At 41.4% G+C, this 19,217-nt stretch overlaps 1 protein-coding gene across 3 annotated transcripts in view; it reads left to right on the top strand.

Moving 5' to 3' along the window:
* Window positions 1–19,217, top strand: part of RAB22A (RAB22A, member RAS oncogene family) — a 59,100-nt gene that overhangs the window by 24,725 nt on the left and 15,158 nt on the right. The window contains exons 6-8 of one of the 3 annotated variants that reach the window (XM_053242605.1): window positions 1,668–1,777; window positions 3,987–4,028; window positions 11,602–18,746. In XM_053242605.1, the coding sequence (XP_053098580.1) occupies window positions 1,668–1,777; window positions 3,987–4,028; window positions 11,602–11,660 (211 nt within the window). In that variant the 3' untranslated portion in view covers window positions 11,661–18,746. Of the gene's footprint in view, window positions 1–1,667; window positions 1,778–3,986; window positions 18,747–19,217 lie in introns of those variants that run through there. The other 2 variants (XM_053242607.1, XM_053242606.1) reach the window with 2 other exon arrangements.

The raw sequence follows: 19,217 nt of genomic DNA, 5'->3' as shown, positions 1-19,217 counted from the left end.
TGTCACCAGGTGTATTCCTATGATTTTTAAGGCCCAGAAGGAAAGGAGGCTGGCTCCCAACAGGAGCCGTATTCTTGTTACTCTGGCTAAGAGGCTGAAAGACTTCAGGAGAATGCTGTATGGGCTATACTTGGGGTGGAAAAACCAATGGCCCTTTTCCCAAGCACCTGTTGTTGGCTGGCAGAACATTGATGAATAAGTCATCTCCCTTAGAACCAATTTTAGAAGATCCCCTTTCTTTGATCATCATAAAAACGGTTTAGAGGCTAGGAAGAGAAGGGATACTCCCAAACTTCTCTCCTGTGTGCAGTTAACCTGAACCATTTCCATTCTAATTGGTTAAACTCTTTTGGATAAGATACTTAGCCCCGTGCATACCGTAATGCAGTAAACTTATCACCCCTTGACTGGATTTGAAGAACTAATAAGTACTTTTCCTAGAACTAAGAAAACAATCACTATTATCTGCAATATTTTATTAAAGTAGCCAGACAATAATCTAGAAGTGCTGACTGGCATGGGATAAGACCTGCAGTATGAAACCAACAATGAGATTTGACAGGCAGTGGGGGCTCATATTACTTTAGCACAAGTCAGGGAAAGTGCACAGAACCTAATGCGCCATTGGTCACTATCCCTTCTGAAGTTATACCATACATACAAAACTGTATCTCCCAAATGTTGGAAAGGATGTTGGGATTTGCTAGCATATTTGGTGGTCATAAGAAATAGTAAAAGAACTATTGGGAATGGATTGTGTAGTGGTTAAGAGACAGCTATGAATCGGGAAGTCCCTAGTTCAAATATCACCTTCACCATAAACATGCTATGTGGCATCATTACATAGTCATCGCACTCAGCATCGCGTGCGCCCATTGCCCAATATGAAGATAAGGATACTTGTCTTGCAGGGCTGTTGTAGGGATTGCAGCCAGATTATGTGCAAAGTGCTTCTAACACTTGAAAGCGCTATACAAATGTTACAAATTGTTACGTTGGGATGACTGAATCTCCCTTTGCCGCTTGGCTCCACCTGTTTTCTGTGAACTACCGGCACTTTGCAAGTGGTTATTGATCACTTCCTGACTAGATCGTCTGGGAGGGCTCTGCTCGGCATACTGGCACCTACTGAGGCTTGTTTGTCAAGCATGCAGGATGGGGACTTCTCAGTGGTTGCCCCCAGACTGTGGAACCCGCTAACAGTCGAGATACACATGGCTCCCCCCTTCTAGCTTTTCTTAGGAATTGGAAGACCTCCCCTATTAATCAGGCTTTTGGTCAATGAGTAGCCCCTGGCTCTCTTAACGTGGCAGTGTTTTTGTTTTACTTTAGCAGTTTTTATTGAAGCTTTCTTGCTGTTTTTATCTTGTTGCTAAACACCCTGGGGTCTTCGGACGAAAGGTGTTATAAAGATATAAATAATAAATGAATGCAAAGTGCAAAGGACTACAATGCCATTACTATTGCCATTCAAAATAGGCCTTGTAAGCAACTCCTTGGTGTTACGTGCATATATTTCATAGCTACAGTGGCATGTGCTGGGCTTGGATTAGTTGCTGAAACAGCTTTTAAATCTACATTGAATCATGTCCACTTCTTCTCATCTAAAACAGGGAAACATCATTGTGCTTTGTTCATAATATCATTCTCTCTTTCCTTCTCCCTAGAGAAGTCATGGAAAAAGACGCTAAAGACTATGCAGATTCCATACATGCAATATTTGTAGAGACCAGTGCAAAAAATGCAATAAACATAAATGAACTCTTTATAGAAATTAGTAAGTATCAGTAAATGTGTGGGGTTTTCTCTTATCTCTTTTATATTCTTTCTGGGCAATTCATAACATGAACATCATGTTTACAGATTAGTGCCGTGTATATCTTAATCTCAATTCTGCAAGATACACAACAGCTTAGATCAAGAGATTTCCAAACTGTAGTCAATGGAGAATACATTGTTGTGGTTCCATTTAGCAATCATGGCTTAACATCCTGTGATAGACCTGTCTTCCATTAACTTACCCACACATTTTTTTAAAAACATCTGAGTTGTTTATCACTACATCTTGTGGAAATGAATTATACAGGTTTGTATATTGTGCAAAGTTCATCTTTTTGACTGCCCTGAATATACTGTCTGTCAACTCATTGGATAATCCTGGGTTCCAGGGATGAATATATGAGAATTGTTTCTGCTTTTAGTACCATTCATAATTTATAAAATTAAGCACACTAAGCTTTGGCAGTTCTTGAAGATATATCTGTAAACCAAACCACAGTGAAATCCTGTGTCTGTGTGTTCAAGCAAAATGGTACAGTCAGTAAACATAAATTGATTGTGCAGCTTATGAGGTGCAATTCAAACAACTTAAAGTTGCTGTGCAACTGTTCACTGGTGAAATTTACTTGGCTCAGAAATCAGAGCTGATTCAATTCAGAAGTCACCTCAGTCTTTGGATCACCCCAAGATTTGATAGAAGTTTGGACTTTATTATGTCTGCTTTATATTATGCCTGTTTTGAAACAGTTACACTGGCTGCCAATATGTTTTCGGGCAAAATACAAGGTGCTGGTCATTACCTTTAAAGCCCTGTGAATGGCTTAGGCCCGAGATATCTTAGAGAGCACCGCCTTCTTCTGCATGATCCCCACTGCACATTAAGGTCATCTGAGGAGGTCCGTCTCCAGCTACCACCGGTTCATCTGGTGGCAACTCAGAGGCGAGCCTTCTCTGTAGCTGCTCCTGGGCTGTGGAATGCACTCCTGGCAGAAATTCACAATTTGAATTCTTTGCTGGCCTTCAGGAGAGCCCTCAAAACCTATCTGTTTGGCCTGGCCTTCCAGGGTTTTTAAGTAGTTGTAATTGGTTTTAATGTTGTAACCTGTTTTTCAGGGTTTTTTAATTGTTGTGATTGTTTAATTACTGTTTTTTGTTTTAATTGTTGTTTTATACTGTTTTATAATTTTTGTTTTAGTTTTTAATTGATTTTAATGATTTTGATTTAATTGTAAACTGCCCTGTGCCATTTTGGAAGGGCGGTATAAAAATTGAATGTATGAATGAATAAATAATGAAGTGCTTCAATCTGAGCCGCTCCGCTTTAACCCACACTGACTGCTTCACCAGTCCTTTGTTCATCCTCCCCCTTATGCCATAACAATAGGTTCATTTACAACACAAACCAAGATGCAATATAAACCTAAATATTCAGCATACAAATTCAAAACAGCTTTATTTAAAATAAATCACATTTTAAAATGTGATTAAATCAGCGAATATTGAAATGCTCTGGTCTGGGAAAATAAAAAGGTCCCTGGCACCAAAAAGACTTTAGCAGGTGAGTCCTGTAGGGGAGACGGAGGCCCTTTCACTTGGAGCCACCCGCCTCACATCGGATGACTGAGTAGGCAAGAGCCTCTGATTATGAACACAGTGAATGGACAGGTTGATCTGGAAGAAGGCATTCTTTCAGGTACCCAAGTCCTAAGCCATGTTGGGTTTTAAAGGTAAGCACCAGCACTTTCAATTGTGTTTAGAAATGGACCCTGTGAAGCACTGTTGAGAGATCCCATTGTGAAACTTTGTACTGCCTCCAGTTTCTGACCAAGAGGCAGGCCCATTTCCAACTCCTTCCTGTAGTCTAACCTAGAGGTTGAGAGAGCCTAGGTAAATGACCAGAGTGAGCTTGTTAAATAAACTTTGTGGACCCATTTTGAGTTGAAAGGGGGGGTATATTTGTTTAAATAAACTATCTTTTTAATTCTTAAGAAATTAATTTTGGAACTGCCTGTAAATGGCTTTGACAGTAATTTTTGAGCATTATAATTGAAAGTATTAAGCTACTAGTTTCTTTCCAGGAATAGATACTCCTGTCATAGAGTTCTTGAAAGGGTGATGAGCTGTGCTTGCTTGTAAGACTGAACAGTAGGAAATATGGAAGGTTTGTTTTAATAACATTTATAGCTGATACTGTTTTTTTCCTGTAGGTCGTAGAATTCCATCAACAGATGACAACCCTCCATCTAGTGGTAAGGGCTTCAAACTTAGAAGACAGCCTTCAGTGACAAAACGCAGCTGTTGTTGACTGATATATCAGAGTAGCTTTTATAAAGTGTTTGGCCTTGGAAGTTACGGTTTATTTTGGGTATGTCTTATTGGTATTGGATTCCTAGCTGCCTGGCGTTCATACACTCCGAAAACGGCCAGCTCTGGCATACTTATACATGTTGAGGAGGCTGTTGTCATCATACCATCGGATTCTTTCGTTGCACACAACGTATGAACCATATCTTGTACTCAAAGGGAATCCATCTTCAGTTTCTGCTTTGGCCTTGTGAGAAAGAAACTCCAACATTCAGATTGTAAGGCTGATATTTCATAGTTTTTTGTAAACAAAAATCTGCCATGGTTTTGTAAAGGGGGGAAAGGGAAAACTAGCACTTTTGTGGATTTTGATGGGAATGGGCAAGCCTTCTGGATAGAAATTATAGCTCTGATTTTAATGCAGTTCTGCACACCACGTTGTCATTGCTATAGGCCTTACCGTTTTCATCTCCAAAGTGTAAAACCAGCTGAGAAGCAGATGGCTACAGAAATAATGACTGAAGCTGTTTAAAATGACCAAATCAACCCATGCACTCCTCAATCTTAATTGCACTTTTATTTACTTTTGATACTGTCAAAATACAAACAAGCTGTCTTACAAAAAAAACAGGGCGGTGGGAGATTTAAACAATCCTTTATGGTTAATTATTTTAGAGGTAAATTGACATACTTTTTATAGGCTTCTCGTTAAGATAACAATGTAAATCTTAAGTGAAATTGGCAAAAACAAACTTGATCGTGACTGGCAGGCATCAGTTGCTGTCAGTTTTAAAACACACAAGTTAGATGGGGGACATTGCTTAGCATGCGCAATTTTTATATTCTTTTATTTATGAGACCAATACCTAAAGTATTATAAATTATGTAAGTGCCATAGATGATGATCTCTGTGTTCTTCAATTTCTCCATGGGCAAGAGATGGAGGGAAGTCTAAGATCTACATTGCTGTGGACCCCAGCCTATGAGCATGAGGACTTGCGTCAGCTGGCTTCCTCTTATATGGTGCTGGAAGACACTCCCCTCTCTGTCCGGTAGAGGTTGCTGCTAGTGTAGTCTGAGGCTTGCTTACAGTATAAATCACCTCTGCATGATAAAAACATAAAACAGGGAACCAAAGCCAAGTTGCATGGGGTAACGTTGATCGTTGCCTCCTTGCTCTTGGGTCTGTCCTCAACTGTAACTTTTAAAAACAAGTCATGTGTGTTAAGCAGATTAGCTTTTAGCTTTGTATTTTTTATTTTATTAAACTATAAATTTACCTTGCCCTGTTATTCTATTTTTCATTATTTATTTTTGTTGCAGCCTGCCAGTGCTAAAGTGTGTGAGTGAATGTGTATATATATTTCCCCCTTAAGAGTATAAATACTTAATAAACTCACAATGTGTAAAATAAGCCTTAAGGCCTTGATATTTCACGTTCACAGAGACATGCCTGTGGTGGCTTTCTTTCAGACTGTTATTTTGGCATTTTACCATCTTAAGTGTTTTCAGCTGAGAAGGAAATTTCAAAGCATATGTAGGAAATGAAACAGCTTGCGCTTCAGAATACTGGATTACATTATTCAGAGCAATCCTTAACAAAACCGAACAGCTAGAGTTAATGGGCGTGATCAAAATTATTCTGATTAGAAGAAATAGGCTTTAACTTAAAGAGCAATTTTTTTAAAAAGAAAAGCATGATTGAAACTCCTCTAAAGAGTTCATCGTTCTAAAGTTATCTTGCAGTGTGTAAACAACTTTGTACACCATCCTAACAGATACTCATTTGTTCATGTAATGGCGTAACAATGTCCCCCATATACTGTCCTCCCCGTATACATTTCTGTGGCACAGCTGATCTTTGAGCATGGCATTCACTTTGACTGAACTATGAACACAGATGTAAAACTCTGAACATGTGCAGCACATTCCATACCTTGTTTAGTTTGTAGCATCAGTCTGCTCTGAGTTATGGTTGTAAGAACCAGCTGAGCATACAGTATAACCCAGTCCAAAGAGCCACTGTGCTGTCAAACAAGCATTTGGGATTGGACACAGCAAAGCCAGTGTACTATTCCAGCCTGGGTGCTACGTTACCATTGCAAGGTAAGGATGTCTTTTTGGCCCAGTAGCCTGGATTATCCCATGCTCTGGAAAAGTCACTATCTGATAATTCAACATTGTATGCAATCTATTGTGTAAGGATTTAATGGAGCATATAGGTATTTTTTTGTCACCACTGTTGTAAGTTGTCCTAACCATATGGCCCCATTTCAAGCAGCTACATTTGGCTTCATTGTTCCCTCGATAGCAGCATCATGCACTGAGTAACACATGCATGATGCACCCTAACACTTTAGACTCCTTCAGAGAGGAGCTGCTGTTGGGGAGGGAAGAGTGAGAATCCCTGATGCATGCATGGAGGCCCTTGCAAGTACCTGTGGATCTCAGCCAGTATGTCTAATGCTTTAATAACAATTGTCTGTAATGAAACTGCGGTTGACTTGAAGAATGCTTCTATACCTACATGAGGAAAAATGTATAGCTACAGAGTCAGAGCATCAGTGCCTTGTTGTAGTGTTTCCATGCTTGCTAACACCGATGTACATCATGCACTTGTACATCTGTGCTTTTGGACTGAGAGAATTTACCCAGAACTAAACTTGCAAATATGAATAATACGTTGACCACAATCGAGAAGACCGGGGTGTCCAAACTGCAGTCCTCCAGCTGTTGTTTCATCATCCCCAGTCACGGTAGCCAGAGATGAGAGTTGTTGTTAAAAATTTTATACCGCCCTTCCAAAAGGCTCAGGGCGGTTCACATTAAAAACACCATTAAAATCTATTAACAATTAAAACAGAAATTGTAAAACTGCATAAAATAAACAATTAAAACATTTTGTAGGTGAACAGCAGTTGTAGGGTTGCCATTTGACATCTCTGGTCTAAAGAGAGGCAAGACAATATTAGGGTACCCCAAAGGAGCAAATGGACTTGGAGGCAAGGCTTTTGAAAACAAAGGAGTTTATCTTGTAAAATGCAGAAGCACAATATAAAATGTGGTATCTGGTAGCCTTGGTGCAATCTCGGTTGTGCAGGGAGTGTAGACAACTCCCGGGGGGGTGGGAGGGCAGAAATGAGGAAGGGGAGAGTGGGAATGAAGGCTCTAATAGCCTGTCTGTTGCAGGCATTGGATTGTGGACAAAAGAAGGAGTTAAGGTGGGAAAGAGAGGGAATAAAGCGTAGGTTTAATACCTCTCCTTAATGTGCTGTTTTGTGTGCAAATGCCAAAAGGGATGAATCTCTTTGGAGGAAATGCAAGGGTCCCAGCTGTAGAGGTTCTGCCAAAGTGTCAGGCAAAGCGAATGTTGGTTTGGCACCATGTTCTAAAGGCTGGGCTGCTCCGTTTGCCCACAGCTTTCCAAAGCAGTCAGGCCCATGGCTAGCTGACAAAAAGGAATGGTCCAGCCTCTGTGGTTCTGATCTTGGATACAAGGATTCTGCTCTAGATTCCAGGGGACCCTTGGGCAGTCAGGTACAAGGGTTAACCCATAGCAAGCCCACTCAGAGAGTGACTCAAGGATGCTAGTTCCAAGAAAGTCCAAGCTGTCTTGTTCAGGTCTCCCCACGGCAGGCCCACACAGGGAACACGCAAGGATAGTGAGCTTGGCCCAGAGGTGTCCGGACTCCACAGTCCAGTAATTCAGCTAGAAGGGATGCTCAGCTGGTCAGGCTTCTGGGCAGTAGAAGGCAGCTTGTGCCACCAGTCTCCCACAATGCAACTTCAGCACTGATGTTTGAGTGCAAAGGCTTTGTATAGGGCTTCTCCCTCTGCAAAGTCCCAAAGGTGGGGAAGCTTAGAAATACTAAAGGGAATGTTCCAACACAGGATCTATAGGAGATGTGTGAATGAGACCTTTGTTATTCAGATGGACCCCTGAGTCCTTTTGTTCTGTTGTACTGAATCTAATTAGGATGCTTGTCTTGATTGCATTGCAGGGTGGAGCTGTTCAAATTCAGGGAATATTTTGTCTGACCCCTGGCTTGCTTTACTTGGAACTCTGGCCATTTCGTGTGTGCAAGGAGTCCAGGATGGGTGCTTTTCCTTTTCCTAGGTAGCTTTGTACCAGCTCAGATGTGCATGACACAGCAGCTTGGCCCATCTAGGAGCTTGCTCCCCTCTTGGTGTCAAGTGCCTTTCTTAGTTCAGAGAGGGCAATTGTAAAGGACATATGCCTATTCAAACTGGTAACTATTAAAGCTTGATCTTAGGGTAGGCAGTGTTGGCTGTTGTTGAACTAAATCTCCTATCGTTCCCAACCATCATAAAATTGTGGCTGGTAATTCAACAACAGCTGGAGAGTCAAGGTTGCCAACTCCTGCTTTGCTTAATGTTGTGCTCATATGGCCTGTCTTCTACTCATCTATTGGACAACATTTACCAAAAAAAAATTAAATATCCCATTTGTGCTTAACTGCTTAGAGCAAAATTCCAGAATATCTGAGATCATTGAAAAAAGAAAAGTCAACCAATGTGAATTCCCTCTGGGGAATATTTATAACAGCTTCCTTGATTTCCCTGCAGTGGCAGCATCAGACCACCATTCTGAAGTGTGGCTTTCACAGTTCACTGCTATCTCTGTGATACCAATTAGTTCCCTTCTTTCAATTATGTATAATTAGGGAGTTTTTTTGTTTCACCTTCTCTTCTAAAAGAATCTTTACATACATCCAGTAGCATCTCTCAAAGCTGTTATTTTATCCTTGTCTTCTGTTACCACATGTTTATGCAGCGTAACACTTCAGCCCACAAGCTGTTGCTTTTGGCAGAAATTCAAAGGCCTCTCTCCCTATCCAAGCTAGCGGGTACATTGCCAGTGTGTTAACTTGCCTTAGAGTTCGTTAGACTTGTGTTAATCAAATATTTGCATTAAGATTGTTTAATCTTGCATCCTAGCAGATTTCTGGACCAAGAGCTTGTCTGCAGTGCACCATTGCTGGGTGCTTATCTTGAGTTAATGTGAATTAATAGACACTTGAGCTTCAGCATCTCTATAGTAAACATCTGGGGACCTTTGTGGCTTCTTAGTGGTGGTTAAAACTGTCTCAGATTGAAGATGGTTCAAATTATGCCACTTCAATAAGCAGTTAAAAAAAAATAAGCTCCAACAAAAATATTCATTCTGTATCTGTGCCAATATGGCTGTGTTGTTGGTGAGCAGAGTCCCTTTGTCTTGGTGGCCCTCCTTGAGTGGTTTGTGGCCTCTTGTTCATTGCATATTATAGTGTTGTGCAATGGCACAAGTCTTGCAAGAGCATCTTGCAAGGCAACATTCTTTCTTATCTCACCTGTTTCATAGGGCAGCCCAGTTACCCCAGCACAACAGCCAAAGGGGAAAATAAAATGCAAATTAGATGTGGGAGATTAGGAACAAGGTCACATAATCAACATGAAACCACACATTATACAGCTGTATAACCTGTACTGCAAACTGAAGATGGCTATTTGGAATGAAGTGAATGATTGCTTTTCCTTGTATGGTTGATGTTCACTTCGGAAACACTCAGAGCCTTTTGGGCCTGGGTCTGTCCAAGCTTGTGTGTGTGTGTATGAGAGAGGTGTCTAGCCTTAATTATAGCGATAAAGGCAAAACATTCAGGCAAAATTATCCCCAGCTGCTCAATAAGAAGTAAAGCTACTCCCAGTTTCCAGGTTTCTGCAAAGACAATTATGTAAATCACCTCTCCTATGACAAGTTCTGCTCAAGAAGCAGGCTGTATAACAGTCCTAATGACTGGAGTGTCAGCACTGTACCATGAGCCTTACTTATGCTTGTTCCATGGATTCCACCTAGCCTTAATCTGACCACAGTAGTAACAAGTATCTAGACCTTTGGACTTCTATGTATGGTTATATCCAGGAAGCTGCCAAAGGGAATTATTGCTTTTGTTGGCCATTTTGAAAACTCTGGTTATGTGAAGCCTGAAGGCTTTAACAGAGGGCTCTAGTTTTTCTACTTTGTCCATCTTTAAAATTTTAAATTTGATTCATTTTGACAAGGAAGTATTTCAAATAAAGTATTTCTTAGTACTGGGGTTGTGTATGATTAATGATTAGGCTCTGCAATTGCTACATTGCCTGTTCTGATCTTTTTAGCCTATTTGGATTAGTAGTGATCACCATTCTGTAGCCTGAAGGTTGCAGGTGCATATTCAGTTCTGCTGCTCAGAAACCACTCCATTTGGAGCATCATAAGTGTGTGTCATTCTTCTATTCTTCCAAATGTCTTAATTTGAGTTGTTGCTGGATTCCTCTGTCTCAAGCTGCTGAGATTTAAATCTGAGGCCCACAAATGTGAAGTGCACCCAGGTAGATGCTTTGTTTTTGTAGTTCTCTGTTAGGCTGATCTAATTTTCAATCTTTCCAGAAGAGCCAGGCAACATCTAGGAACTTTATTTTTTAAAATAAACTATCATATTGGTCCTATTAAAAAATCATCTTCTTACAAACTATCTGTGTCAAAGCACTATGTGCAATTGCTGATACCATTTTCTGTTTTCCATTCAAAATGTGTAAAAAGCTGCCTTGTACAATCAGACCAGTAAGTATTTAGCCCGTTGCTTTCTGCTCTGATTCAGTGGCACAGCAAAGTCTCTGATAGAAATCTTTCCTAGCCCAGAAGATCCTTCAATTTTTCTATATTTGCTCTGCCACTAACTTGAGATTCTTCAAAAAAAATTTCCAAGACATAGGTGGGCTCCAGTTCTCCTGTAGAACAACTTATTTTTTTGAATCCATAAATGCAAACTTAACACAGTACCAGGCCTGAACATATAGTAAACCACTGTACTATAAAGTAGAGGTGGGCATTAGATAGCTTGAGAGCTCATGGGTTTGTCTGAAATAGCTCTTTGGACATTTGAGCTGCTCTCTTCCATTCTAGCCAATACTATACATCTAATTTGCTAGCTGAGTGGGGACATACTGCACCATTTTAAGCTTTTTTTCCAGTTTCTTTTCTCACATATCATCCTCTCTTGCTCCCCTCCTTTCCTGCAACAACATTCTCCTAGAATTCAGGGTTAAAATTGCTTATTCTGTCCATGTAAATTTTTGTACTAGACACCATTTGTTGACTGGCTTTGCCTCCCCACACTGCCATTTAGGACTGGTTTTGCCTTCCCAAGCTGCTTGCTTCGTATTGGTAGCTGCCAGTGCTCTGACCAAAAGAAAAAGTAGCTTCCAGAAGCCTGAAGTCGGCCCACTCCTGCCACAGAGAGTGTAGGAGAAGTATAAAATAATAGACTTGAACTAAGCCTGACAGTCACCTCTCTTCCTGCACCCTCATTGTCCTATCAGTGTTTGAGATAATGCAGTTTTGAGAGAGAGGAGAGAGAGATATGCTGAAATGACACTTTCATGGTAGCAGAAGTTTAATCCCTTTAAACTGGTAGAGAGACTAAATGTTCTCATTTGCCCGCCAATTCCCATCAGGGCTTTGTTTGTCATCTTTAGATGCTGAAGCTGTTTGTTTCCTGGCAGAAGACAAATTACAAGGTGAATGTTCCACATGATTTAAAAGCTGCCATCGCAAGGTTTTTGATTATTGTTTTGGGGGATGTTTTAGTGTATTGCTGGTAACCATGTGAGTGTGCCTGCATGGTCGGGGTAGGTGTGCCTGTTGCTTGTAGGTCAACTAGCAGAACCCTCCCTGGGACCACTCCACTAATCCCTGTCCAGCCCCCTTTAAAATCAGTGGTCACTTTACTGAGAATAAATCAGATTGACCCCACCCCCAAAGGGGAGGGGCTCCTTATTTTCATCCCTCACTGGCCTCCAGGTGTGTGAAGACAATGGCTGGGAGATTCTTGGGGAGATTGGTTTAGACAGCTGTTTTCTCAGGCTTCAGAAGCAGCAGGGTGCTTTCCAGCCCTTTCTAGAGACAAACAGTAGCTAACTTGGATAGAAATGATCCCACCCTTCCCGTCTGGCACCTCCTTCTTCCTCGGAGCTTCTTCCAGCCCTTGACCTGCTTTAAGGAAATAAGCAGCAGCATGTTGAATCCATCTTGTGTGCCTTAAGCCAGAGATTCTCAACGTTGGGCCCCCAGATGTTGTTGGACTTCAACTCCCATAATCCCCAGCCCCAGTGGCCTTTGCCTGGAGATTATAGGAGTTGAAGTCCAATAACAGCTGGGGACCCAACGTTGAGAATCCCTGCTTTACACTACCAGTGGGATGGACAGGGCTACTTGCTGCAAGGGATGTGCAGTGGTAAGCTGGGCAGTAGAGCTCTTGCAGGGAGCTAGTCTCTGGGCTTTTTAGAGGCAGGACAAGGCGTGCCCCTGCCACAGCTGGAAAGAAGCGTGTCATATTGACTGCAACAGAGAAAACTGGCATTGTCAGTGGATGTTTTTGGATGGTGTCGCTTCTGCGTAGTGCTTATTGAGAAGAGAGGTCTTATTTTTAGCAACTTAGATCAGCAGATCTTCCTCTAGATGATCTTGGGGGAATTGCTGATTTACAGCAGGCGTGCTGCCATGTGAACTGCATAACCTGCCACTCCTTGTCTGCAGCTTTACTTTATAAATAGCACTAAGCAGGGCTCAACAAAATTAGGAAATATCACTACAAATAGCCAGCTTCTGTGCAGTCAGTTTAAACAACGCAAATGGCATTTTCCTCAAGTAGATGTTCTTGTATATTTTCCAGTCTCTCCTCTTCTTGTTCCTGGAAGCCTGCAAAAATTGATCAGGTTTATTTTCTTGTTTGGGATTTGCATGGGCAAGCGCTAAATAAATATCTACAATCGATTTCTCTGCATCTGAAGTCACCAGTAGGATTTTCTCATGCTGTGTCTTCCTAGATCCATATATAACTACAATTTTTCATGCTGTGGGAACCATGTGTCCAGAACCAAGCTACTTAATAGCTCAACATTTTAGAGGTTCGGTTTTGTTTTTAAATAAAACCTAACTTTATTGATGATCACATCTCATTCCTAGCTGCACGTTTTCTACTTCGCCAAAACACAGTCACATGTTGAAATATAGGTGGGGAGAGGAGGAAAGCAAAATGGGTTTAAGGTCAATTCCTCAGGTTACAGAATTCCTACACAGCAAGACTTCTCCATGTATAAAAACCACACACAAAGATTGCCAGACACAACAATCTTACAGTGGGGCTTTATATGCATGCATGTTATGATTTAATAATCTACAACCCTCTGGCTTTAAAAGATATTTAAGGCAACTCATACTTTTACAAGAATAGAAATTCAGATTTAATGGCGTGACATTCACTTCCATCTCATCAAGTTTATGGGATAGAGAGGGGTATAAATAAAAAGTACACACTTTGTAAAGCATCCTTCATTCCTCTTTTCTAATTTTAAGAGTGTGTAGATGAAGTGCAAGTTAGAAAAGAACAGAGGACATGGTTCAAAGTATGTAGTGTTTATATGGAGTGAGAATGAATTCCCATTTTTTCATGATTTTTTTTAAACTGAGGTTTAATCATTAGATTTTCCTTGTGTTTTTAAAATTATATTCATGACAATTGTGTTATAGCTGAACTGTGTGTGCTGGCTGTTAAATTTTTATTAGATCACGTTGGGGCCAAAAATCGGTTCATGGTCAAAGGGTTTTTGGTACTCTGTGACAGAGCTGAAGATGGGCACATGAGCCTAGTCAGCTCTAAAGGTGGGAGTCTTGGAGGGAGACACAGCAGCATTAAAAAGGTTGTTTTCCTATGTGGCACCAATCCATAAGGGGTGGATATATGTACTCTTACCAACTTGTAGAATCATATGATAGGCTTTAGGAGTTGTCTGTAGTTCGTTGCATCTGTACAAACCAGATGCTTTTCTTCTCCTATGTTTGAATAGCTGCTTTGGATATTACAACAACAACAACAAATATTTATATGCCACTATTTAACAAAAGTGTCTAAAGCGGTTTACATAGAGAAATAATAAATAAATAAGATGGCTCCCTGTTCCCAAAAGGCTCACAATCTTAAAATAAGCATAAGATCGACACCAGCAACAGTCACTGGAGGGGTACTGTGCTGGGGGTCAGTAGGGCCAGTTGCTCCCCCCTGCTAAATAAAGAGAATTGTCATGTTAAAAAGGTGCCTCTTTGCCCAGTTAGCAGAGGTTTACATCATCTCTTCTTGTGTGTGACTAATGGTAGCATCTAGTATTGTCAGGCAGAAATGTGCTATGGCAGACAGAAGTAAGCACACACAGTCTACCCAGTAAACCTACATCATCAGTTGTAGTCTGCTAAGCCATTCAAGCACCATATTTGTTATGGGCAAAACACTGTGAATGTTATGAGTGCAAGAAAATGGGGAAGCTCAGTTACACTTCCATGGAAAAACAGTCTGTTTTTAGCACCTCACCTTGTGTATAAAGGCATTGGCATGCCGCTGTAATGCTGCATCAAGCTGCTAGTCCAGTGTTCTTCATTGTAAGTCCTGGGGGCCAGTGGCAGCCCCCATCAACCCTAAGTGTGACTCCCTGACGAAATTGTTCGTTTGGCCTGTGTGAACTTTCAGCCAAAGCTGAATGCACTGCACAGTCTGCCTGATGACATGCAGAGGCAATCATTCTCGCTCTGCAGTGCTGTGCTGTGCCCAGTGCTTGGGGGCTTCCTAAAGGGAAACAGAGCCCTTTTGCATCCATGCACCATCTCTGAATGGTGCATGAGAAGTGTAGTCCTTCCCAGTGCTTTCTCCATAGAGCTCTTAAGAGGGTTCCATCTCTTTTAAAGGGCTCTCTCAGCACTAAGAAAAGTGCAGTGGTTAGCAAATGACTTGCACATTGAGGGGGGAGTGCACACATGCGCACCAAAGTAGCCCCCACTTGAAAAATAGTGAATATTACTATGCTAGTCAATGCATCCCATTGCTGCCTGCTCCTATTAGCAGTGGCTATCCCAGGCGGCAGTTTTTTCCTGGCCCTAAGACACTTCCTACATTTAACACCATTTTTCTCATGGGAAGATCTGTATCGGGAAGTTGGCCTCTGCTTCCCACTCTTGAAAGCTACCTGCAGCAAGCTGAACACTTTAAAATGCTATGGGATATATGAATTCAGATGTATTTTCTTTCCTAGTAAGACAGGAGTTCCCAGATTTGGGTCCCCAGGTGTTCTTGGGCCACAGCTCTCATTATCCCCAGCCACAATGTACAAAGGCCATTGTGGCTGGGAGTGATGGGAATTGTAATCCAGCAACAATTGGGAACCTCTCTAGTAGGGGAAAGAAGTGAAGAGGTAAATAATATATTCTTCCTCTCTCCCAGGACAGCAGCTATCAGAAAGCTACCAAAGGTGCTTTCAAACTGAAGGGTCCACAAATGCCAGGCATGCTGAATCACTAGTCAAAATGGCAATTCAGGGGATAGTGAGTAGCATTGTACAAATGAGGGACTGGACAGAGAACACCTGTGTGTATCACTTTTCTGATAGTGCTTCTTTTCGTTCCATTTTAGCACTCGATTGTACAGTCATCAGTGTGGGAAGCTATTGTCTGGGCACAGCTTTTGAAATTTGACCCTGCATCTAAACTAATTAATGGAAGGCTTTCTCTTCTCTAGAAGCATTTGATCTGGCAGAAATGTGTTTGTAAATATGATGGTGGTGGTAGCTTCAGCTTATCAGAATTTAAGCTCGAAACTTTGCTTTTCTACACTGCATTTATTCTGAGTAGAAATTTACAAAGCTGAATTCAGTGCACTCCAGTTTCCAGATCCCAGCCTGCAAGCGCTGGAGCATTAAAACTGGAAATGTCCATTCACTATCAGTTTTGTCAGGAAGCATTTGCTTACTGCATTTCAGACCAGATATTTCAGACCAGATTGTCTGTCAGGATACTGTTATAAACAATTTGGTGGATCTGTGTTCTAGGTAGGTATGCCAAAAGCACAAATCCCTTTGCCTGCAATTGGGATGGCACTGTGACTTGTGATCTGAATGCTGCTATAGTTGTGAGACATAAAAGACCAGAATATATGCTCTTAAAGCCCACTGGTTTTTGCAATTTAATCTTGAATTGAAGAATGAGCTTCCCTTCCCAAATCTGAAATGTTGTCTCTTTTGGAGAGTTGCTATAGCACAGGGGTAGAAAACATGCATTGGGTGCAAAAGGTCCCAGGCTCAGTTCCTGGCATCTCCAGGTAGGGCTGGGAAAGACCCCATCTGACGTTCTGGAGAATGCCTGCCATTCAGTGTAGGTAGGTCTGAACTAGATGGACCAGTAGCCTTAACTCTGTATAAGGCAGCTTCATAGGTTCTGCTCACATCACACTGTAGAAATTGCACAGTGGGTTGTCTTTCTAAAAAGTATGTGTGCTTATGACTAAGAAGCTTATTGCAGTTTTGATACGCATATAAGTGGTGCCTTGTAAACTGGATTGGAATCTAGTTGGGAGGACATAGTAATGAATCAGTGCTGGGGTAAAAAGGTATTTGGGAGCACTCAGAAGCAAGGATGGGCATTTGATGAGCCCAGTGCTACCAGTAGTTCCTGATTTATCTGAAGTCACTCTCCACACATTTGGGCTTGCTTCTTTCACATCCCTTGCAGCCAATGCTATAAATCCAATTGACTGGGTAAATGAGGGCATGGCCATACCATTTTTAATCTCTCTTTGAGTGATCAGTGTTGCTTTTGCTCTCCCTTGCATGTTTCTCTCTTCTTCCGCCATAATGCAGCTTCTCCTAATCTCCTGTCCTGCAGCAAAATTTGTCCTGGAGTTCAGGGGTTTTGATGTAAATTTGTGTATAATCTGCCATTTTGCAACTGGCCCCACCTCCCCAAGCTCTGTTTCATGGTGGTAGCTCCCAAGGATCTGGCAAACAAAAAATCACTCTCAGAAACCTTGTCTGCCCACCCTTGTTCTAAGGCATCCCGGGCTGTTAAAACCTTCATTCGTAACCTGAATGGAGGCGCAGAAAATTCATTCAACAAATTAGCAATTTCACAAAAACGGGAGGGAATGCAGAAATTACAGAGGATAAGCCGAAACTTTATAATGATCTCCAAGCTAGAAACTTGGGCAGATAATATAAAAACAAAATTCCACACGGCTAGATTCCTAGAAAACCCATGGGTGGGTCACATACTGTAAGCAGATAGCAGTGCTTCAAAGAAGGACTTCGGGCTTGTAGTCAATATCAGTGTGATGCTGTAACACATGAGCAATACTAAGTTGCATTAACAAGTGGTCCAAAGACTTGGGAAGTGACTGCTCCAATCTCTTTGGCCTTGGATCTGATCTTACCTGGATCAGTTCTGCGTATCGCAGGTCGAGCAGTAGGTTGATAAGTTGGAAAGGTATTTGGAAGGGAGCCAATATCTAAAACACAGGAAAGAACTGGATAGGTTTACTTCAAGAAAAAAAGATGGGATGTGGGGGAGCATGTTGGCAACTCTCAGATCTCCAAATACATCAGAGGGAAGCAGAACAATTGTTCATCCTACCCATGGATGATAGGACAGAAGACACTTAGTTATTAAACTTTTATATGGATCTCTCCAGGAAGTCCAGAGTATGAGACTGTGCCGTTCTAAGATGTTCTGCATTAAATCTATAGTTCTTCATGCGTTGCCTCGGGTTTGCTGAGCTGAGGAGCAGACAGTAGCTCAGTGTGGGAGAAGCAGGCAGGAGCACAAGCTTGTCTCTGTGCCATAGCTATGACCCTTAGGTCACAATCTCTTTTTCCTGTTATTTGTTCCACCTGAACTAAAAGATCCGGGCAGCCCTGGAATTGAGTGCAGAGGAAAGCTGAGGAGTTGCTTGCTTTTTGAGATCTTCCTCAATACATTGAATGGGTCAGGGGTGCTTCAGGTTCAGTCTTGCAGCATGGGTTTGAGATGGATTACTTGTAAAGTTCACTCAGATTCCAATGTTACGTTTGCCTCTGGTTTCAGCTGGTGCAGGAACTCAGCAGATTCTTGCTAAACACATCCAAAATTGCTCTGTCTCCTAGCACTCAAACATTTTCTAGCACTCCTGAGCTATGGAAGGGTTGTGATCCATTGAGATTGTCTCACAAGCTTCACTGAAGTTAGTAGAAGCTTATGATGAAAATGCAAAGTTAAGAGGTCATAAATCTTGAAGTAAACCTGCACAGTTGGGCCCTGCACATTAATATTAATAGACCTCTGCATAGTGAATATTGGAAACTGAATCTCAGCTTCATTTCAGTGAGGCTTGCACATGTAGCATTGCAATGGATTGTGCCCATCATGTTTTTGCATGAAATGTAGCCTGATTTAGAAACAGTAAAACATTAACCATGAATTACCAAGTGTATGAAAGTCTGACTTTTTTTCTTCATGTTCTTGGGCTGGTCCTAAGATGTTGTGAATAGTATTTGGTTTGTAAAGGCTGTCCCCACCCCACCCCCTTTCAGGTTGGGGGGAGAATCTAAACTCTTAATCTTATGTCATTTGTAGGGGTCTTTGTCATTCTTGTTTTTCCCCCCTAGTTTATCCTCTTTTGTTAAAGAATCATTGATTTAACATGTTATACAGCCATGTTTCAGCTTAAACAAATGTACTCTTAAGCATAAAATTATGCTAACTCACAAGCTGGATGTATTGTGCAAAATAAAGGTGTAAATGATTTAATAAAAATGCTCTTTGTAACATGCTGCTTTGACTTCAGTGTTTCTGTAGTTCTTTAAGAATTTGAAAATAGTTTCCATTTTCACACTGTGATTAGATTACATTTTGCATATCTTATATGCAAATTGAAAAGCTACAGGGGATAACATTGCATTTGATACTTTAAAATGGCTCTCTTCTGTTTTCTACCTTTGATTAACATCCTCCACAAATACACTGTTTCCAGAATTCACACCAACAATCTAATTGGACATACTCTTGTGTTCAGTCTTGACCAACAATCATGCTATATGTTGCCCTGTTTACAGGGTCGTGCTCCATGCAAACCTATACTGTGAGGTAACTGTCAGACACTTCATGCTGAAAAACAAATATCTATATCTGGGCATTTACAGTTTCACTTACCAGCTCCCCAGCCCTCTGGCAAGCAGGACACACAGCACCACATGGATCTCACGATGGGTCTCATTTCCACTGCCATTTTTGAGAAGGTAGG

This window comes from Hemicordylus capensis, chromosome 4 (assembly GCF_027244095.1).
Source record: "Hemicordylus capensis ecotype Gifberg chromosome 4, rHemCap1.1.pri, whole genome shotgun sequence".
In the NCBI taxonomy this organism is placed as follows: domain Eukaryota; kingdom Metazoa; phylum Chordata; class Lepidosauria; order Squamata; family Cordylidae; genus Hemicordylus; species Hemicordylus capensis.
This window is presented reverse-complemented; position numbering and strand designations above follow the sequence as displayed.